The following is a 23,715-nucleotide window of genomic DNA, read 5'->3' on the forward strand; positions in this document are numbered from 1 at the left end:
GTGTTTTCTTTGGATATTATAACATTATAAGTCATAGCACCTGAGAAACTAATATTAACTTAATATATGGGAAAAACAGCCATATGTATTATATATTTTATATGTATTATATATAATATATATTTATATATATTAAATATATAAAATATTTTTAATATATATTTTTTCTGACCATATATATATATGATCAGAAAATAGGAGACAACTGTTGGTTTCCACTCTGTCACTTGCTTGTTTAATTTTGGGAACATCACTTCATTTTTCTCAGATTCAAGATCTGAGAAACTCAGATCTCAGTTTCTTTTGAAAAATACTCTTAACATCCCTTCTGGTGCTAAAATTTTTACAGTCTATAAGGACAGTTTTGCTCCCCCTTAATGTTTGGTGAAAGGTTCCTGACTACTAAAAGATGTTTAACTCAAGGCTGCTTCTCACCCAGCTTTAAACTCAATGAATAATCTTGCACTTTTATGCTTTGGGGTGGATATAACTGCTCATAAAAACAGTTCTTTCAGAGCCGCTACTAAAGATTCATGTTCCCACACAAGACCCTGACTTGTCTGCCATTTGTGCAGGCAGGTCCACCCTCCCTGGTGGAAAAGGGAGTGGCACTGAAACCAGGATCAAAGTCCCATACAGTAATAATGGCCCTCCGCCATCCATGATTCTGTCAACTCTGATGATGCCGGTAAGATATTGCAGATAATAATTACACTGATTCCTCTCTATTAAGATCCAGAAAAGTGGGTATATTTCTGTCTTGGTGTCAAAAACTTCTGCAAAACAAATACCCTAATTATAACTTACTGATATCAGAAAGTTCCCTGTTTGCCAGGTTTATTCTGTTTTTACCTTGGCCTCTAGAAAGCTATAGTTTTCCTACTATACATCTTTACATTAACCTTTTTGTGAGATGCACTTCATGTCCCTACAACCTGGTGTTTCCATTTCTTTACAACTCTGTTTAAAATGCTGACTTGTGTTTGATGTATCATTGTAAGTAGCTTTAGGACATTTTTTTGAAGGGTAACAGAATGTAGGTAAGTAACTAACTAACTAATTAATTAATTAATGCCTTCCATTTGTTGGGCGCTTCACACAGGGCCCTTTTAAGCTAATAGTCTCTACACTCACCCCAAGTCCATGAGGGGGGCTTTGCTATCTCAAATGCACAGAGGAGGCACAGACTCAGAGTCTCAGGTCTGAGTTTGGGGTCACTCAGCTAGAGAGTGGGGGAGCTGAGGGGTCTTCCCACCTTGCCACAACCTTCTACCATCATTTACACTCAGCTCAGAAAACTGAACCACTTGGACTGAGAGCCCTCCATTTGGTGCGTAGACTTACGCTGTCTAACACAGTAGCTACAAACCACTTGTATCTATTTCAACTTAAACTAAACTAAACTAAACTAAAATAAAGTAAAATAAAATAAAATAAAATAAAATAAAGTAAAATAGAATAAAAGTTTGTTCCTCAGTCGCACAGCCACATTTCAAATGCGCATTGGCCGCCTGTGGTAAGCGGTTACTATATTGGACAGCGCTGCTTTAGTCTACTGTTTCTTTGAGGATGTTTTAAAGAATACTTTTCTCCAAAACATGTTTTGGCCTATCAATAAGGGTTCTGTGGTCAAATAGGTTTGGTAAATGTGGCATTTCATAGTCTCTTAATACTCAGAGTGACCTGCAACATATGAAAGAAATCTTGCAGTCAAATCGAGTTAATTTGTTTAAACAGCAGCTCCCAAGTTCATTTGATCAGGCAACCCTATTTCCTGATGACTCATTAACAGAGTTCTTTGGTACAGAGGTTGGGAAATTTGGGTAAGATTAGAATTTCATTTGTGCATTATTATGAATCTTCTCTGGGTTTCAACTAAAGTTATAATAGAAAAGCTTTAGCATTCCCAGTAAAGATTTCTTCAAGTTTTCCTCATTCAGTTGGAGCAAGAAACTATCACCTTACCCAGGCAGTGCCCTCAAACATCTTGAGGTCCAGAGGGTCTCCCTGGATGGTCCCATCCAGAAGGATCAGAGAGTGGCAGCTGGCCATGGCAGCACACAGTGGGCCCCACGGCAAAGCCCTGCCTGAGGTAAAGCTCTGGACTTCCTGAAAACTGGTAGAGAAGATGCTTAACAAGTTAAGGTCTTCAACAAAATCATTTTGTACACCGCCCCTTAAATCTTACTAACATAGAACTTTAATAATACCTAACCTTTATCTTGAAAACCTTCAATACTCCCCATGTGCTGTATGATAATGTCCATGCTCCTGCTATTCAAGGCTCTGTCTGCTCCAGTTCCACATCGCCTTGTAGATTCTACTCTTATTAGTGTCTTTTACGCAGTTTTTTCCAGAGCCAAGTTAAACTTCTTGTTACTTCTATACTTGCAGACGTGTTGCCCTGCCCTTGAGCCTTTGGGGAGTTTGCAAGTATCAGCTCACTTGGCTCCATCATGTTCTAACTGGAGTATTCTGCCTGCAAATTGCTTTTCCTAAAACCCTCCTTTGAGATGGATGTGAATTTCCTTTTCAACAGTTTGCCACTGGTCAATCAACACTGTAATTGTGTGTGCAGAATCTCAGGGACTTCTGTCAGATTACGTGCAGCCCGCCCACAGGACAGCAGGTGGCGGGAAAGCACATGTTGGTAAGGCTCAGAGCAGGTTCCTGTGAACTCCCAGAGCTGGCTCTAGAAAGCCACACAACCCAGGCAAGACGTCTCAAGGCCAATGAAGTAGTGGGGATGAAAAGGAAGCCTGCCCAGTGGCTCCTTTTCTCTTCAAGTAAAAGCATGCATGGACTCTGAAATATTTCTCTCAGCCCTTTGGCCTTTGCCCCTATTTCCTGAAATTCTTGGTAAGGATGTCCAGCATTTAAAGTTCATTTTCCTCTTTGGCAGTGGACTGACTTTGTTTACCTTTCTCGCTTCCAGTCTTAGAGCTAAACAGTCATTGTATCTAGTAGCGTTTACTCTTCCAAAATTTTCAGAGTCCTAGGGGCAACCAGGAGGGAGGTGGGTGGAAACTGCAAACATCCTTTTCCCCTTTTTATGACTCTGACCAACAGAGGCCCTGCCTGTCTGGACAAAGGCCTGTCTGGACAGAGTCCTGGCCCAGGCATCTAAGCAGCCAAGAGCAGAGAGACAGGTGTGAGGCTAGAGCGCAGGTAATACGCTGAGGCCCAGACCGAGGATCTTCTGCAACATGGCACTGCCTGCCTGTTGCTACCACGTGCCAGTATTGCATCTGGCCCTGTCAGCATCTGGAGGGACCCCACCGTGACTCGTCTTCAATGACAGCAGCCTCAGCCACTGTTGGGAGCCAAAGCTTAGAAGCAGAGGCCTCTCCAGTCAGATTAAGAAGGCAGGTCTCAGCCTGGCAGGAAGGGATCAAGAAGCTCTAGGGCACTCCCTGGGAGCAGCGGGGGACACTCCTCCCACCCTCTAGCTCTGTTCTGGGGTAGCATCTCTGTGATTGCCCTCTCACCTCCCTAGTGCCAGCTTTTAGCCCATGCCTGTAAAGATCCTAGCCACACACACTTCAAAACCTCTCTTAAATGCTGTCTCCTTCATTGTATTGATCTACTCATTTTCAAAATTAATTTCTACCTTTTATCCACTATGTTATTATAAAAACCAGGACTGTGTATTATACCAAGTAATTATTATTACTTCTCTGTTCTGATGTTCGTGCCTTAACGGTCACCCTTTTCACAGCCTGTGTTGCGTACCGAAGGTGCGTGCGTTTGTACCTTCTATCCCATTTAAGTGGGAGCTCTGAGGGAAGGGAGAGCTCTTCTTTTCTGGATTCCCCACCGCACTAGCTGCCTAGGGAGTCTTAGCAGTTTTTGATTAAACACAGTCCGGATTTCACTTCTTGCTTCTCTGTTTTATTCATTCAGCAACTCAATCATCTGCCTGATTCTATTCCATTTTTCAGGTGGAGTTTGAAGACTTACTTTTCCTGTCTGATTCCGAAATTAGAACTCATTTAATTTAAAAAATTAAAATAATTGCGAGCTGGTTCCAGCCAATTATTATACATATTTCATGTAACATTTATCCCTCAACTCTGGAAGGACGGGTTTGAGTAGCCCCAAGGAGGCCTCACCGGTCATACATTCCTTCTTCACTAAGGTGCCTACCAGTTGTTCGCAGTAGGGACAGTCCCCCAGAGGTCCAGCCCGTCTTCCGTAAGAGTGCCAGTCTGGGGGAAAAATTAGAATTGGTATTAGCGTAAGATTTAGAGCTTTTAATTATATCATGACTTAATAAAAGCCAAGCTCCCAAGAAATTAAAGTAGATCTGGCTGTCCAAAGCCCTTCTCTTTGTAAGCATCAAATGTTAGATCAGAGAAGGGCACCTGAGAAAACAGGTTCAGCAGGTGACGAATGATTCTCAAAAGACCGTGTTGATAATTAGATGCCAGTTACTAACCATTGCAACACAGTGGAAGTGGCTTGTTCTGGTGTGCTGGTGTTTGGACTTGGTCAACGGGAGAGGTAGTGGGTGCACATCTAGTGGGAACCAGCTTTGACTCTCGGTTGGCACTTGCTATCTTTCTGAAGTAGAGCTCAGATTTTTTTTTTTTTTTGGTCTTTTAAGAGTATTTAGTTCACAGTCTTCCATCTGGTTCACAGGATTTCCTAAAATGTTGGTGACATGGTGACTTTCCAGGTGGATAATAAAAAGTTGCTAAAGGGCTTTGAGACTAAAAAGAGCAACAAAGTGCTAAATGAACATTAATTAAGTCCATGAATGAGTTAGATCAAGAGGAATATAGAGGGGAGATTTGGTTTGCTGTATTATGAAAGAGTATTTATCAGAAGATGTAACAGAATTCAAAATAGAACTGAGTACACCATAGCACTTTTATTTTGCTCGTTGCTTCATAATTGACCATTAATTACAGAGCCCAATGTCTTTACCAGGTAGGCCAACAGCTGTAGGTAGGCCTGCTTATCACCCAGCCAGGGGAAGGGGTTAACTACTGCGGCGTCAACGCTGTCAAGGCCGAGCAGAGCACTACCGAGTGTCCGGAATACCCTGTTTCAACACTGGCACCCAGCTCTCCGACAGAACTTTTTAAAAGTCACCTCTGTATAGGACACTGAATTTTGTAGTTTTCTATTACCTGACACCTTCTGTCACTACAGCACATCCCATTAGCACAGGGTTTTATGGTGAAGTGCTCACAGTGCTTTCAATTCTTACAGCTGAGTAAGCAGGGTGGAGACAGCCTCGAGGCTGCAGGTGAGTGGAGCAGCCTAGAGCACAGTGGCCTGCGAGTTGGAGAGCAAGAACCAGAATCCAGCCGTGTGTGGTCTTCTACTGGACGACAAACGTTAAATGAAACTGGCAAAGCACGTGGAAGGATAAAGCCCATACTGATTTCCAGATTAAAGAATTAGGGAAGCTTTGTTTTATTCATTCAATTGGACTTTATAGGAAGCTAACGTATTTGTGTGAGTTACTCCTTGAAGAACAAGAAAAACAACTTGCTTCATTTCCCTCCTATATTTTATAAGGACCTCAGCTGGTATGTTTCCAAATCCCCTTGAGTTGTTCCACTCCAAAAAGACTTAGCAACTTAATCTAAACTGAGATGTTTTCCTGGTGATGACATTATGTTTATAAACATCAGTATTTTGAACATGAAAACAGTGATGATATGGTAGCAAACATATATAGGGCCATATTATTTGTCTGCATGAAAATGACCATCATCCAGTAAAGCTGCCCATAAAATAGAAAGAAAACTAAACTATAGTTGAGGTTCTGAAGAGAATAAAATAAACTTAGCACAAATACTAGCCCAGGCTTCGCCGAATTGAATAGAAAAGAGAGAACTTGTTTTGGAAAACTTACCACAAACCAGCGACAGTGAGAGCTATTCATGGGAACAACTGTACCCAGAAACCCAGTGGTAAATATCTCCTAAAGTGAAATGGCACTGGATGGAAATTCGATTAATCGTAGAGTGCTTTATTCCAGCATCACCCTAGCAGAGCTTAAAATGTGAAAGCCAGGAAGAAACTTAGAGACGATCGTAGTTCAATCTTCTTATCTTAAAAGTCATGCAGAAACTTAGCATCAAATTCAGGATTACTTTTCTCATTTTGCCAGTTCCCGATCAAGAGTTCTTTGCACTACGATACAGCCGCCTGCCAGCAGAGTTTGGCCAGGCATGCTGAGGAGCGGTCCCTCGCAGACTAGCAAAGGAGCACATGAAGATGAGGAGGAAAAGCTTTACATGGGAACTAAGACAAACACCCTGTGGAAAATTAGCTTTAGGAATAGCCAAATATGTAACGAACATACTTTATAAATCTCCTTCTTGTATTCCAGACACAGGTGAGGCCTCTGGGTAAGTAATGGGAATCCCTATCAGGATATCCAAAGGGCTGTACCTGGCCCTGAATTGAAAAGGAAGCTGCTGTTAAGTTAATTCTACTAGTTCCTCACTGGTGGCAATAGAGGACTTTCTTTGCCAAAGGAAATTCAAAAAGAACGAACTAAAACAATCTAAGATCTATGCCAATTCCAGTTGGGGATGAAGTCTTGTCAAGTCTGCTCGTGGTGTCCCTTCCAGTTTGTCCTCTACTCCTGTCTTGCCCCCATTGTCTAGGACAATGAGAGAGCTCTCACCTGACACCTTCTGTCACTACAGCACATCCCATTAGCACAGGGTTTTGCCCCCAGATAGCCTCCTGCTTCAATCCTATCTCCCTTCTAACCCTTCTCACCAATTCCCCCGATTGGAATAACTAAAACACATCTATAAAAACGTCACTGGTCCCCCACTCCTTAGCTCTGCACATCAAGCCCTGAGCAGCTGGGCTCCCCTCTCCAGCTGCAATGCTTAAAACAGCCCACACCACAGCCTCACCCCAGTGAACCTCACCCCCACCCCCTGCAGACCTTCACATATCTATGTTTCTGAGCTGCTCAGCTCTGAGCAAAGCCAAGTTCAGAGGTGATCTCCCACCCGTGGCAGGTAACTGCACCTCATACCTGTATAAAACATGCATCTCACTGCATTATCATTACCTGCTTCCTCAGCTAGACCATGAACTTCTCAAGAGCTAGGGACATCTCATTAATGGTGCTCTCTGCCAATATGGGTTAATTAAAAAATGGTGAAGCTTTTATTGATTATTCAAATGTAAATGAACTCAAGAGGTGTAGGGAACAAGCCAGGCCCTTGCATTATGGCAGTGAAAATGGCCTGCCTGAGCTGAGGGCAGGCCTAAACAGCAAGCAGGCAGCTGACACTGAAGTCCCACCAGGTCCCCCACGGGAGAAAGAAGTGGTCTCAGGACCTGTCAGCAGGAGTGTGTCCCATATGAACCGACTCCTCTTCTGCCACCTTTCCAAGGCCTTAGGAACAGAGACAACCTTCCCTAATCCTGAGTCCTGATAGCCTGGGGAGCAGAGGAGAAGATGGGCCAGAGTGCATAACCACGGTCATGTCCACTCCCTCCCTTTCCTTAGAAGAAGCAGAAGAGGCGAGGGGAGTGTGTTCACTTAAGCTTAGCACAAAGCATTTCAGGGAGCCAAGATGTTCCTCATATTCTTCATCTGAAAAAGCCAGGGAGTTCTACAAGTTATTACAGGAAGAAGTTGTTTTGAAACCCAAAACAGGAAAAAAAAATCAAACTTCTCAGGAAAGAAATCCATGATGGAATGGCTGGCCCCACTTCCTCAGGACTCAGTAGACCAGGCTTCCAGAACATGACCTTGCACCAGCTCGCTATGTGGCCCTCTCTGGCCTCAGTGTACCCATCTGTAACATGAGAGTACTAGACTCGACACGCTCCAAGGCCCTTCCCAGCTCTCCTGTGCCTTAAAACCATTAACCTCCAACCTGGAAAGTAGATCGTACTTTGTCAAAGCACATGAGGTTTATCTGCCCACACATATTGATTCTCTGTGGGGAGATACAGAAGATTTTCTTTCTCATCAGCCTCTTTTGTGCATACACGATGCCTGTGGTCAGGGCAGCTGGCAGCACCGGAGGGACCGTCACAGTGAGGAGGAGCAGAGCCATGGCTGCGGTATCTCTTGGAGAGACCTGGGGAGGGGAGGGATTACAGGTTAACCTAGCAGAGAAGGCTGCCCCCCTTCCTGGCACCATCTCCTGCAATACCACAGGAGCTCTGGAAACTAAAGAATATGCCCAGCGGGACGGCTCTCTTGGTGAGGCTGAGTGTTCTCTTGGCTGTGCCTAATGAATGAACAAACTGCCTCCCACTACAGAACAAAGGGGACTCTGTCCCTTACTCCAGAGCCTCCACGCCCTTTTCTGACTGTTTTTTCTCCACTTAGCATCCCTTCCACTCAGAGTGCCAGCCCTTCTCTGCCCGTCCACAGGCCCTCTGGACTCCCAGGGCACTGGGACTGGTCCCGAGTTGTAACATTTCGCCCAGTGGCTTGGCTGTCGGATTATAAATCTCTCTCCCCCTCTAGCCTACAAACTCCTTGGGCACAGCAGCTGCAGCTTATTCATCCTTGAATTTATCTTATCCATCTCCAGACAGCTCAGCTCGGGTCCTGACACAGAGGAGGTGTTCGTCACACACATTGAATGAACGGCGCTTAATAAACGCTGTGACCGAGACCCTGACAAGATCTCAGCAAACATTACGAGCTGTGGGCGAGCCAACAGTAAAAGAGCTTGCGCTCACTGGACACACACTCTGGGACAGGCTCTGTGTTCAGCTATGTGCATTACTTAGTTTCTCCACAACCTTACGATGGAAATACCATTATTTTTTCTTAAGCATTTAACAAGTGATGGAATCAAGGCTTAAATTATTTAAAACTTCCCCAAGGCCCCATGCTAGTAAAGGGGTGGGGATCTGACCCCGAGGCTGTCTGACTCCAGGGCACAAACGCATGACCAGAGTGTTGTATTAGCAAGCCAGTGCTCACAGAGTCCAGATTTCAGGTAAGTCCGAAGAAGTTCACAGGACTGGTAAGGGCAGGGCCAAGATCAAATCACAGGGTGGCTTGTTTTAGTTTTCACATGCTCTGGGTGTTAATGGCTCTATCCTCTCCAACCTTGCCTGGGTTTTTATGAAATTAACCATAATTTTGGCCATAAAGTCCTCTTTTGAGTACTGGAATCACAGGTTCAAGTTCAATAGCAATGCTTGTTAGATACATCTTTGGTCCAACCTCAGTTTGTTACAAAATCCATCATTCTCTGCTTTCCCCACCCACAGCCACAGAGGAGTTTTGACCCTGAGGACTCAGCCCCGTCTAAACCTGAGCCAGTGCAGATAGAGGCAGCCAACAGCTCCACAGGTTTTGACCCACAAGAAGATGGAGTCTGTGACTAGCTTTGTTGCTTTGGTGCACATTGGATGTGGAGTCCTACCCAAGAAAGCTTCCTTCCTAATCACTGCCAGCACCCCCTGGTGTGTGGGACAAAGCTTTTTGCTTATTTTCTTCCTCAACACTTCTGCTCCCAGATGAACTGGCCTCTGCCTCGAAGTACAGCCCCACTGAATTTGACAGTCTGCCTCGCTCTTTCTGTCCCTTCTACTGGCGCCAGTTTGTTCCAGCCTCCTCTAGACATACTCCCTGGGGATGGACTTCAGATTGAAATGACTACTCAGAGCTCAAGTGAGAGCATGAACATTGCCTAGCAGTTCTTGTGACTGTGTCTTTTCCCACCAATATCCACCCACTCCCCTCCGACACACATGCAGAATGGACTCGATGCTTCCAGTTGGGGCATTGTAATTGGGTCACCCACAGCCAGTTTCATGCCTATGTTTGAAACCTTTTATTCATATTTTTTTCTTCTTCCCTATCAGCCCACACTGCTGAGCTCCCAGCATATCTCACAGAAGAGACTGCACGGCTCATAAGAGAATCAGACTCTCGGGACCAGGAAGGACCTCAGAGGTCATTTGTGACAACCTTTCCCTCTCCAGCCATCACAACTATCAATAGAGAGACATCCACATGACACAGACACCCTGAAACCTAAAAGGAAGTTGGCATCTATGCAGCATCCATCTCCTTAAAAGTAGACATTAAATTTCATGTCTGAACCTAACAAAACACAGGGCGCAACTTTTTGACCATATGGTACTTTGGGTATGCCCTGGACAATGTACACACTCAAATATGTCAACCCTTGCTAATAGTTCACATTTCTAGGCATGACATTCAAGATTTCCTTCAATCAAATCTCTTTCTATCTTGCTAGACTTCATTTCGTAATTGCTTGCTGGTTCCAGAAGGCCCCTGTACATTTCTTCCTTTGTGTTTGCTCACTCAAATTAGTATGCCCTTCCTGCTCTCTGCTCTGATTAACTAAATCCTCCCCATCCTATCGCACAGAAGAAACAGATTTCCTCTGCGGCTATTTGGGCTCGGGTATCACCTTGCCACACAGGCAGTGACCTCTCATTCCCATCCCAGTGGTGAAAGGGGCTGTGAATTTTGCAACGTTTTGTAGCTGTACCATCCAGGAGAATTTTTACTAACCACGTATGGCTATTTAAACTCAAATTAATTAAACAATTGAATTAATTTGATTAACTGATTAAAATAATTAATGAAAATGAAAGAAAATTGAAACTCACTTCCTCACTCACACTGGCCACACTGTCAGTGCTCAAGAAGCACACATGGTTAAGGGGTTCCAAATCGGGCACTGTTTACACTGTACAGAGGATTCCCATCGTCTCAGCAGGCTCTGTGGGACAGCTGACACTCCCTGAGTAATGGGACTCGGGAGTAGCCTCATCTAACTAAACCTTTTGAGTTAGGTCAAAGTCCTTGATAAAACTATGATATTAAAAAGCTGTACCCCCCAGTACTTACTCCATGGTACATATACACACCAAGGGCATAGAAAAAACCCACAACTCCAAGGCAGGCCAGGAATACTATGAACTTGAAGGCATCACTGTAGAGTTTGAAGTTCAGAGGCTGGGGGTAAAGGATGGATCTCACCAAGTCCCCTTTGGCTGTATTGTAACCTACATGAAGATAGATAATCACAGGCAGAGTAAGACCCTTTTATATAATTTCTCCCAAACCAAGATTAGTTTACATTGAATTAAGGGCTGGTTGAGTGTCATTTGAACATGGAATGAAAACAGCACCGCTTTGACCTAACGGTGTATTTCCATTCATTCTTCTCACAGTCACTGAGAACAATCGATAGCACTCCCTCAGCCCTGCTCAGTTTCTCTCGCTCTGGGAGTCGGGGCTTCAGGGGCCCGGAGCTGTGACACCCACTCACGCCTGGACTTGGGGGAAAGGAAAATAAGGAGCTGATGAGTGTGGTGGCCAGAGTAGATGAGCTGCTGAGAAAAGAAGACTTTGAAGTGCAAATGTGTATTAAAAATAATAGAAAATTAAGAGAAAAGGAAAATACAAGGCAAGTAATTTCTTAAATATATATGCCTCTGATGTCATTTTTATGCTCAAAAACCTACCTGAATCCCCATTTTTTATAATAAAGTTCACATTTCTAGGCGTGGCATTTGAGGTCCCCTTAAATCTGGTCTATCCCTTCCTTGCTAGACTTAGTTCCCAACTGCTCACTGGTCCCAGAAGACCCCTGTGCTTTCCTTCCTTTATGTTTTGCAGACACAAATTAACATGTCTCTCCAGCTCTCTGATATGATTGGCTAAACCATTCCTAGCCTATCATGCTTGGCTCAAAATGCTACTTCATTGAATAATGTTTCCAGAGTTCTACTTTTATACGTCATATCAAAATTAATCTCCCCACTTTTTGGAGTCCCTCTAACACTTGGCCATATGACATCTATCACTGCTCTGTGTTTTAGTCAACTGTAAGTCCACCTGTCCCCCAAACCATGCCATAAATCTCCTTTGAGGGCAAGGAATGACTCCCTCACAGTTTTTTTCTTTAGCCCTCAGTGCGTAACACTTAGTAGACATGCATTAATATTTAACGTTGACTACTATATATTCTAGATATGAGTCAGTATTGGTATAAAACATGCCTTAATGCCAGTACTTGATGAGCATCTTGTCTCCTGAAACGTGGCTTTGTAGGCTTTGGAGAAAAGCAGCAGACTTTCTCTCATTTGTTACCTGAGCATTACACGAGCTCAGATCCTGCAGTTTCCATGGTCTCTACCCATTTGCTTCTGCTTATCCACAGGCTGACAGATGCTCCCTTGCCCACTGACTACTTGAAACAAAACTTATTTTTTTCTAGTTTAAAATAATTATGTAGAACAGTTGAATCATAGCCTAAACTAAAGCAGAGAGATATCAAAGTGCAAGGTGTGTTTTAGATCTGTGAATATGTCGGGTGGCAGAAACACAGGTCAGGGGTGAGTGCCAGAACTGGGACACAGCATGCAAGGTATTGGCTGGGTGATGTCATGGGAAAGATGGGGACTACTTCTAATACTCTTGAAAAGTTTTTGAGCATGATGTTCATAGACTGCTTCAAGTCATGTTTTATAGATGTGACTTGGTGACAGATTGAGGAGGAATAGGTTAGAGAAAGGTTGGACAAAATACAAGAAAGGTATTTGAGGTGAAAATTGAAAATGAACAGTCAAGAGAATGTTTCTGTTGTAATAGTTTAGAGAGGACATGATGAAGGCTTGGACAAAGTCGGGGTGAAGGAGAAGGAGAGGGAGATGGGACTCAGGAGATCTCTTAGAATGGACGGATGTGGTGCTCTGTTTGGTATGGAATGAAACAGGGAGTAAAGATGACATGACGCTCGCCAGATGGTGCTGTTGTTAACAGAAAGAAGCGACAGAGGAGGTGTGTTCACGTCTACACGCCTTGACTTTGAAGTGTCTGTGGGGCCCCCAGGCGGAGATGCCCAGTGGGGACCTTGGCATCACAGCCTGGCAAGCGACTCATTGAAAGGAAATGTCCTCAAGTGATAGTGGTTGAAACTGTCTTCTGGGTAATCACTTAGAGTGGGTATAGAAAAGAGAGGATGCCTACGGACACAAGAAAGAACACAAACATGGTTTCGGCTTTGAGGAAATGTGCATCATCCCTGTATTTGCTTCATCTTCTACAAGGGTTTTAACAATGAATTATTCAGTTAAAAGTGGTGGTGAAATTGTGGCAACGTAGAATAATAAAGGGCTGATTGGAAATGAGTGTGGCTGTTATTACCAGAATGTGGCAAACTCCATAATCCTGAATAGATTTCCCCAAATCCAACTCCCCCACCTTCGATCATAGACTAAATTTACAAAAGTGGAGTTGACTAACCTGTTTGCAAAACGACCGCTCTTACTGGCCCCTGTGCAGAGGGCTTGACCTGGACCACTTCTGTCCCACAGAAGAGGACATGCTTCCGATAGTCCTCCGAGCTGTGGGCTTTCCAGGGCCTCGTATCCTCCATGGGGGGCAATGGTGTCTTTGTGACAGGTATACTCTCTCCTAGAGAAGATTATATTGTCTGAGTCCGTGTGGACTGTAGTTAGTTGTTTAGAGTTGGTGCTTGCTAGTTTCAAGAAAGTATACGAACCACAGCTAATCCCGTCTGAATGACCATCCTTTGAGTCAGATAACTATTCTTAGGGATGTTGGTGATGCGAAGCGTGGTGCACTCAATTATATTTCAGCTATTTATTTAAGACCTGCCTATCTCTTCCACACCTGGCCTGCGTGGCTTGCTGTTATAATTTTTTTTAAAAGCCCATTTTAGTGAAAGGAGTTGTTATAATCGTACCCACAAGTGCTCTAAAATTAAGCCCAACACTATTCTAGGCAATAAAGGAGCAATGAAGCATGTATATAATTATTATTGTTTGCCTTTCATTCACCTATTTATCTGCCCATTCGTTCATTCACTCATTTAACAACCATTTTTAAGTGCTTACTCTGTGCCAGGCACTGTTGTAAGTGCTGAGAATATAATAACGAACAAGACAGATAGAAATCCTGTCCTTGTAAAGCTCAGGGAGTCAGGCAAGTAAACAGCTCTAAATATTCAAACACAAATAGGTGAATATTTTGATGGTAGTACCAGGTGGTCTGAAGATTGCACCTAAACTGAGGCGAGAGATTTCCTGGCTGATTAAGAAACGACAATTGCAAAGGAGAGTGAGGCCAGCCAGATCAAGGAGAGCAAGGGGAGAAAAGTGTGCTTGGATGGAGTGAGAGAAAGAGCATGGTGTGCCCTGGGCACTAGACAGTCTAAGTTGTTTAGAACACTGATTGTGAGGGTAGAGGGAAGCCGTTCCAGGAGTACAGAGAGGAGTGAGAAATGATGCCTTCATAAAATCTGTAAAATACTCTTCACAGTCTTTTTGGAACTGGAAGTGAAAAATAGAAACCAATATAAAAGGACAGGAACTTCTTTTCTCCTTCTGAATGCCTTCTCAACTCTGAACTCATGAACTAGCACTTAACTACGTAGATATGTCGGTAATGTTTATCTTCGTGGTGCCTCTCTCCCGGGCTCTTGTTTTGTATATCCCAACGGTGGGCTGTTCCTCCCAGCCCGGGCACCCTGCTAGCTTCTCAACTCAACTAAAGTCCACATTGATACCTTTAGCCTTAAACTTCCTCTTGGCTTTCCTCTTTCTTTGTGGTACCATTCTTTTTCTAAGTCACAGTTTTACAGTCGCCGGACCATCTTTACTTCCTCCTCTTCCCATGCTCTGCGCTACTCTCTCAGGAAACCCTTCTCCAAGCCCTGCTGCTTTTCCTTGTGAGCCTCACTGGGTCCTTCCGAACTCTTGCATCTCGGTCCCCATGACTTCACTGGTGATCGCTGTCTGACTCACAGTAGTTGTATTAACAGTGGATCAGCTGTGATTTGTCTGGCTCTTCCAAGTGCAAACACATTCTCTGGATGATCTGAGGTTACAGTGGGTCTAACTGATCTTTTTTATTATTAAGTTCTCAACCACAATCTGCCTCGACTTCCTGAGTTAAAAAAAAAAAGCCTCCAGTCCTTCCTTCTGTGTGTCTCCTTCACTCTCACACTACTACCACACTCACAACACTGCTGACTCCACAACAGGCAATTCTCTGACACCAGCTGGCTGTCCTACAATTTAACTCAATTCAATTCACTCTGACACTGTCCACCTAGAGATAGCACCAGATCCCACAGATTAGGAGCTCAGTCCCATAAGACTGCTCCCAACTCACTTCAGTTGCCAGCTGCAAATCTATATTGTCACCTGTGCTTCTGGCCAATATATCTGAGGTTCCCGCTACACCCTCGTCTGGGGTTTGATTATTTTGCTAAGTGGCTCACAGAACTGAGGCAAACACTTACATTTACCAATTTATTAAAGAATGTGATAAAGGATACAAATGAATAGCCAGATGAAGAGATACATAGGGTGAGGTCTAAGATGGCCCCTCATGCAGGAGTTGGGGTGCATCACCCTCTTACAAGGGAGGTGTTCCCCCGCCTGGAAGCTCTCTGCACCTGTATCGTTAGGATTTCATGGCGGTTTCCTCATACGGGCGTGATCAACGATCAACTCTGTTTCCATCCCCTGTCCCTTCTCTGGTGGATGGGGGGCAGGTAGCTGAAAGTCCAAGCTTCTAACCATGGCTTGGTCTTTCTGGTGACCAGCTCCCACCCAGGAGCCCACCCAGAGTCACCTTATGAGAACAGAAGATGTTCCTAGAGCTCTTATCACTTAGGAAATTATCATAAGGATTTCAAGCTTTGTGCCAGGAACCAGGGATATATGTAGATAAATGTGTATAAATTATATGGTATATATTAAAATATATAATTTTTAATAAAATTTACATATGTAATATATAAATTATATAATATAGTTCTATAATGTATATATAATTAATTTATATAAATTATATACTATTTTATATAATGTCTTATATACTTATAGTTTATAATATACAACTTATCTAATTATAATATTTTATATTATAATTTATATAATACATATTATATATTTCTATAATATATAAAGTTATATAAAATATTTATATAAAATGTATAAATACGTATATATAGAGAGAGATTTATATCTATATACATAAAGAGGGATTTTTTCCTATTATGTCAGACTTCTGAACTGGTCTCTCCACTCCAGCCCCTTCCCTTTACTCATCCCACACTTCCAGATGAAGCCTATCAAAGACCCTTTTATCATCTCCTTTTTCCTCAAAACTCCATAGGCTTTCCCATTGCCATTACTAACAAACTTGAAACTCTCTTGCTAGATTGTCAAAGACAGCACATCTGAGCACCGTTGGCTGCTATTTCCAACCCGAACTCCAGTTAACCAAGGCCACACGTACATCGTATTATCACAGACTCCCAGGCTTTGCCGGTGCCGTTCCTCTCCTTTCTCTGATGCCTGGAAGGCAGGCTATTTAACATACAAGGACACTTAGCTCAGTGTTCAAAAAAGATACATTTCAGGCACAAAATAAAAATGTTAATAATGCTTCCTGGCTCCCAGATTTAAAAAGCACTAGAATGAATTTAAATTTCATCAGTCTTGTGCTAAATGTTTAATTAGCAAGAAAGCATGTCCTATTTCTAATTTGAAATTACTATTATATTGATTATAGTCATACAACTTTAGGTTCTATCACTCCCTCGAGGCAGTAACTGAGGGCAGGGGTTTTAACATGTATAAGTATATATATTCCTCATTCTCACTACTGGTGTGTAATAGGTTCAACATACCTATTTTTGCTGAATGCTGGATTGGTAAAAACAATTACCCAGGTTTTTTTTTATGACTGGTCTTTCAAAACTAGTTTTCTACCATGGTACATTTTTTACATCCTAAGGTGCAAGAAGCTATAAAATTTTTATTATTGATCCTGAATATTCTTCAGGAAATTCCTTGATCTAAGCACTATTTTTGTCATTTTCATTATAACAAGTATGGTATCCATCCATCATGTGGATTTATCAATTGGATTCTAAATGGCTTTGTAAAAGGGATAGAATCCCTTGACAAAGCTCCAAATTGTTGTGCCACGTTGTTTTTAAATCAGCCTTTGTAAAGGCAGATACTTATGATAATTACAAATGTTGTTCTGCCTTTATCAGAGAATATTAATCCATGACTTATAATTAAACTAATATTAATGAATAGTTTCTGCACACACAACCAACAGTGTCAGAAACAAGCAGCTATTCAATCACCAGAGATGGAATCACTGGAGACAGTGTTCCAGAGATAAGGTTCAAATCAGATGATTTATAAGTCTCTTTTACCCTATTCACACATTAATAAGGAGTTTCATGCTTGGACTTTCTTGGGATCCCAAGAAAAAATGGACTCTTCTACAAAAGTCTGGAGGTGTAAGTAAGCTAGGGAGGATTTCAGAAGGAAGTTATACTCACCATCAACTGTTCAGTTTTCTTCCGGGACCTGGAGGTCTTGCCTGCTGTGAAAGGGAGATTCTCTCCCTTGTCCCCAGTGAGCCAGATGCCACCACATGAGGACAGTGTGTGAAATGCCATGTCCTTCTTTATGTCCTTCTCTGGGACCATTAGGCTATAAACTGTTGAGGGCAGGGACTATTCCTCATTTGTCTTGCTGACTTCAGCACACGACACAAAGCCTGACACACAGTAGGCATTGCCGAACCTTTGTAGAGTTACTGGGTAAGCAAAAGAGTAAATAAAGGACAAGGAAGGAAAAGAACGCATGGACATGGACAACAGTGTGGTGACTGCAGGGGGAGGTGGAAGAGGGTATACGGGGATAAATGGTAATGGAAAAAACACAATAAAATAAACTACTAAAATCACTTTAAAAAGAAAAGGAAAAAAAGGGTGAGAGGAGAAAAGGAAGAAAGAAGAGAGAGGAAGACCTGACTTATCAACTGATTATGAGCTTATCTGACAGGATGTAAATGTGAACTAACCACTGAGGGGAATTCCTAGGTTCCCACTTGAAGCGGAGCCCACTTCCCACAGGCATATTCCAAGTAAATCAGTAGTTCTAAAACGCAGAGGGAGAAGGAAGGGGATGGTGGCCGGGTGACTGCTACTGCTCTCACCCACAGTTACCCCTAAGAGAACGAGGAACCCGTAGTTATAAGCATAGGTTCTGAGGTTAAAATGCCCTGGTTTAAGTGTTTTATTTTTTTCATAGAACTTAAAACTGTTGGGAGCTTATGTCATTTACTTATTTTCATTTCTTCTGTCTCCCCACCATAATAATGTCAACTTCATAGGAACAGAAATTTTATCTGCCTTGTTCACTGCTGCATGCCCAGCACCCAGCAGAGTGTCTGCTCCAAAGAAAGGCCTAACGAAACATGTGTGGAATGAATGAATGAGTGAATGAACGAACGAATGAATGAATGAACAAACGGATTCAAATCTCAGCTTGACCACCTTTAAGCTGTGCGACCTTAGGTAAATCACTTACCCAGTGGGCTTTACAGTCTCCCACCTTTACAGGGTTGTGGACTGAAGGAAATAATGTATATACAATGTTGGCACAGTGCCTAATGCATGTAAGAACTAAGTGTAATTAGCTATTGTGCCAAGAGGAAACTTCAAAATAATAATAGACTTTTCCCCACGGTATTCCTTTTTGCCAATTGATCACCTTGTGAGGAGCTAGGTCTTGAAAGAGATCATTGCTTAGGAAGAACTTAAAAAGGACAGAGGAGTTGAAAACTAGCTTTTGGGTTTCAAAAGTCATTCGTAAGTTTGATCATGAATTTTAGACACATCTTGAGAGTAAAAACAAAGCTATCCCGTTCGCCACGCCCTTCTCCTACTCTTTTCTAGCTAACTGAGATCCCTGGGCTGGTAGTTGAAAGGAAATCCCAAGGAAACTCAAATAGTGTGTGTCCTTGAGTCAAGGAGCCTGCACCTAAGTAGGGTACAGAAACATTCGGGAAGTTTGTGGAAACTGAGAGCCAAAGGCACCTGGTTCTGCCTCCTTTTCCCAAGTCCGGAGTGAAGTGGGGGCACCAGAAAGAAGGGCTGCCCTTCTTCAGACCCCCTCCAAATGCCTTGCACTCATCAGGCAGCCAGACCAGGATCTGGAGGACCTGCACATCGATGGGGTAGCTGTCCAACTTATACCAGCCACTTCACACTGCACCGATCCAAGGGTAGTGATACTTGGAGCCAACATAAAAATGAAACGTAGCTACAAAACAAAGTGGAGCTTCTTGATAGTCGAGTTTAATGCAATAGAACAAGGCCAAGGAGATGAGGAGGGGGAAGATCCTGCAACGGGTACGTGCTATGGATAGGAATATCCAGTGGTGAGAAAAGGGGATGAGGCACAAAAAATGACAGCACAGTGTCACTCCCCTTAGAATCACCCTCCTCACTCCTATGGTCCAAAATGTCACCTCTTCTTCTACTCTCACTTGCTAGCTGAGCAGCCCTGGCCTCTTTTCACTTCCATTTCCTCATGTGTAAATTGGGTATTATAATAGCTCCTACTGTAATTTGTCTTGTGCTACAATGAAGTGAAATGTAAAAGTCACTTATAACATGCAAACTGCTATATAGATACTAGGAGTATTAGCAAACAGTCCTAGTTCTGGTTTTTACCTAAGGAAAGACTTCTATATATGTAAAGGTCTATTCTGCATATGGAGGAAAAATACCTGCGTCACATTTGTAGACAAATGTGCTAGGAATACGCTTTCAGTTTTAGGAATCTAACCCTCCTCTGTTTTTTCAGTCAGGGTCCTTTTCGCAAACATGTGCATGAGTGGAAGGATCTGTGTAGGCTGTAAAATCAAGTATGCAGAGCACGGTGGTATTTAGATCTTTCTGAAGAAATGAATGAGAAAGAAACATTTCTCTCTTGTGTGTCTGTCTCTGAAATTGACTTTTATCGGTACTTAGGTGAGTGACATAGATATTAATTCTGGTAACTTTATTTTTCCAGAAACACACCTAGAAAAAGCCATTTATGATTTAAGTTCATTTTAGGTCAATTTTGCACATTTGTTGAAAAAGCGTCTTGTTTACCATTTCTACTTCTCTGGAACTCTCTGAGTTTCCACCAGAATCAAGGCAAGAACTGTACACCTGAGTCACACTCAGGTGAGTAAATACTGTTTCCAGTCCTCCCTGTTTCTCAAACCGTCCCCGATGAGAGAAGCCATTCTTCACAGTCAGGCTTCTGGGAAAGGTGAGACAGTCACCGCCTTCGAGTGAGGAGGACAGTTCCTCTCGGGCTCGGGCTCGAGGTTTGTACATTGGGTACTATGGCAACGCGCTGGATGAAGGATATGATTAGTATGCAAACCCTCATCACTATCATTATAAGAAAGTTAGATTTCAGCACATTAAAGGGGTATTTTGCAATTACACTGAACATATTTATGTTTACCACATTTTCTTGTCTCAATTTTCAATTAAGCAGACCCATTTTTAATTTGAAATCTGCTTGTGTTGAACAATTTAGGGGTAGATAATGACTGCCTTTACATTTAGGTGATATTAAAAAGGGGTGTGTGTGTGTGTGTGTGTTCCTGTCTTTAGCTATTTGGAAACAGAAAACTGCAACAATTTGTAAACACAAAAGACAAAAAGTTTCTATTTTTGTGTTGCTGTATAGTCTCTTCGTCTCTCATTAGGGTTCCTGTGTCGTTGTTGTTGTTTTGCCTAAAGAATATTTTACAAATAGTGCCTTACTAATTACACAAATTCCACTGTATTTTACAAGTAGCAATGAGAACGAGGACAGTTTAACCCATAACTAGAAATCTGGCTTTCTGCTCAGTGGGGTCACCTGGAAATAGCATTCTAGAGAATAGAACTGCTGTACCACTTTTCCTGGAGGTTCAACCGTCTCCTTCCCAGTGGCACCTGGGACTCGGGCCTCCATCCGCAGAGAGCAGGGCTCCATGTGCTCTGCGCTCTGACACCTGTGAGAGTTGGTGGGCTTAGGCTGTGTTTTGTTTGGATAAAAATAAAAACCATTGTCTTATTTATGAAGGAATTATGCATCAGATAGTGCAGTGGTCCCACTCTCCTCGGAACCCAAAACACCCTATTCACCCCACCCATCAGGCTTGATTCTTTCATTGTTAAATGTTTCTTATATACATATATTGTGTCTCCCTCACCCATCTCTCGATACCTTACCCTGGGCCTGGTAGAAGCCGGTAAGTATACATTGATCTGCTTTGCGCACACTTGGCCTAGATGTTGGACAGGAAAGAAGCAGCTCCATGGCAACGGCCTACCTGTGAGCATGCCTTCATTCACCACACAGCTTCCTTCAATCAGAACAGCATCACAGGGCAACGAAAACTTGCCTGGGAGAATAAGGACATCTCCAGGAACCAAGAGATGGGACTCCAGCTCCTGCAAACCTATACAACAGCACAGTTTCGTGACTGTCTGAGCTTTTCCTGTGTTTACTTTAAAATGAAAGTGACTGAAAACTCTTGTCACCCTGTTGGCAGTGGCTGCCCTGTGTGCCCGCCTGCCCCACCCAACCCGATTCCCAGAAACTAGGGAGGGTCAGGGAATTGATTCCTGGGCCATAGCAAAGGATTAGCTTGGTGACAAGACCCCATCTTGGCCCTAGTGCCTGGGACAGTGCTCTGCCCGCAGAAGACACTCCAGGACCTTGCTCAACAGGAGGCTGCCCCTTGCTGCTGCCTAATCTCTTCGGCTGAGTCCCTGACGCGCTGTGGCACACTCTGTCCTTTGAATAAGACGTAATGTGAAACGTCCGGATGGCGTCTGCTGCCGTGGGGTACAGCTCCTCATCCCTCACTGAGAGCCATGACCACCTCCCGCCCACCAGGCTACGTCAAGAGCAAATGGCAGTGTCTGACTAGCCGTCTACAAGCCTCCTTCAAGCTTGCTTTCTGGATAACAGAGCAAGATGTATAATGCAGGATCTGTTCGGTATGGTTACTAGGGAAATCAAAAAGCCATAAGAAGGCTGATCCAGTGACATTCAAATGAGTGAAATGTGGAGGGCAGAGGAAGTTGGAAGTAATGCACACACTGCATGAGGATGGTTTCATCAAGCCTGTGATGAGGATGAGCCATGCGAGGTATGTAGGGTGCAAAATTCAACAAAGTCCTCATTCTCAGGATTCCTGCAGGTGCAGCTCAGCATTTGCATAATCTTGCCTTCTTAACTTTTCATCTCAGATGCCCCGTTTGCCTCACCTTAGCCCCAGTCCTGGGTTCAATCAGCAAAGCCTGTTTCTCATGGACTAATAACAATAAATGAGATGGAATGCACCCTGAAATATTAGGATGCTAAAAATGGCAGAACACATATCTCTTACCTTTGCCTTTTACGGTGATCGTAACCTGGACTTTGTTGTGATCCTCCACAAGGTTGTGCAGCTTCACCGATTGCTATCAATTGAAAGTCAACGTTTAAATATTACATAGTCTGTAACCAGAAAACCATATGATCTCAAAACAGTAAATGGCAAATTGATTCTGAGCAAAGACTCAAGTTCCACTTTTGCTGCTCCTGCTTCCCTGCCCAACCCCTACTTTATTGAACCCCCTATTTGCAGAAGCAGATATGCTCATTAGTTTAATGCTATTTCAATCCAAGGAAAAATAATGCACAGCCACTTCCCCCAAGGACCTCAGCTAGAGCACAGAGGCTTCACTGCTGGAGGACGTTGGGTTAGGCTGAGGAAGAATGACATCACACACAGGTCACTTCCCCCTCTGTGCCTCTGTTTCCCTGCCTGTAAAACGACAAAGCGGAATGTGATTTCTAAGTGACATGCTGTTGTGAGAGTCTGTGAAGACTTAGGTTGTGTTTTGACCACATGCGGAACAGGCATCCCTTCCTTTATAACCTGGTGGATTTTCGTGTTGAGTAAGTCTGCAGAGTGGAGTCACACCACTCTGCCGGTATCCTGATCCTTCCACTTGCGAGTTCTTTAGCTTGTTTAACGCCTTTTTCTGCATCTGGAAGTGGAGATAACTGTATGTATTTTATAGAGTTGTTTTAGTTAGTTAATTTTCACCTTAATTATCCCTTTGGATGGTACTGACTACTGTGGTAAGAGTTCAAAGAGTGTTCATGATTCATAAGTTGTTGGAAAAACAGTTGTCTGAGTATACCAGCTGGAAAAATTTGCCTTAGGTGGAATTCATTGAGGTATGACCCTGTGCAAAGCAGGGGAAATGGAAACATCCTGGAGAAGGAGAGGCAGCTTCTCCTAGGATAACTCAAGAGATAGGAAGGCAAAGGTGAGAGGACTATCTTGTTCATACAGTTCCCCACACCAACTGGGGCGCCATCGGCTGGAGGGAGTGGGTTGCTGCCCCCACTGGGGCCCAGGAAGGCCCTGCCCGTCTGTGTAGGTGTCAGTTACTCGGGTGCCTCTAAGCAGAAGAGGTCTGAATACTGTCGACAGCTTAAGCTAATTCAAATATAAACTTTTCCCTTTTAGATGTTAGAGTACAGTATTTTTACCTGTTCTGTGGATGATTTTTAACATTACAAATGTCACCAGCCTAAGACAAGCATTATACATAATTATGCAACTTTCCTCTTGAGAGAACATAATGAATTCTGTGTTAATATTTATATAGAATGATTTATTATTTATTTTCGTCTTGCATGAAAAGCTAAACTTCAATCATTTGGACCCACTGAGTGGAAGGAGTGATATTACCATTAGGCACATACACATTGCCCTAACGCGCCTTCCTGAGGCTGGCCTTTGGGGCACTCACTGTAACGATGGACAACAGTGAGGACGTCAGCAGTGGTGCTGCGGCAGGAGCACTGGCCTCC

At 43.2% G+C, this 23,715-nt stretch overlaps 1 protein-coding gene across 4 annotated transcripts in view; it reads right to left on the reverse strand.

Annotated features, from left to right (window-relative positions):
* The window catches only part of ATP13A5 (ATPase 13A5), a 99,070-nt gene that overhangs the window by 39,315 nt on the left and 36,040 nt on the right, over positions 1-23,715 (reverse strand). For all 4 annotated transcript variants that reach the window (XM_024556343.3, XM_053918214.1, XM_024556342.3 and 1 more), the window contains 7 exons: positions 22,235-22,307; positions 21,170-21,298; positions 13,247-13,417; positions 10,844-11,001; positions 7,887-8,075; positions 4,147-4,208; positions 1,966-2,116 (listed from right to left, as the gene is read on the reverse strand). In XM_024556343.3, coding sequence (XP_024412111.2) covers positions 1,966-2,116; positions 4,147-4,208; positions 7,887-8,075; positions 10,844-11,001; positions 13,247-13,417; positions 21,170-21,298; positions 22,235-22,307 — 933 coding nt within the window. The remainder of the gene's footprint in view (positions 1-1,965; positions 2,117-4,146; positions 4,209-7,886; positions 8,076-10,843; positions 11,002-13,246; positions 13,418-21,169; positions 21,299-22,234; positions 22,308-23,715) is intronic.

Source organism: Desmodus rotundus, chromosome 2 (assembly GCF_022682495.2).
Source record: "Desmodus rotundus isolate HL8 chromosome 2, HLdesRot8A.1, whole genome shotgun sequence".
NCBI classification, from domain to species: Eukaryota; Metazoa; Chordata; class Mammalia; order Chiroptera; family Phyllostomidae; genus Desmodus; species Desmodus rotundus.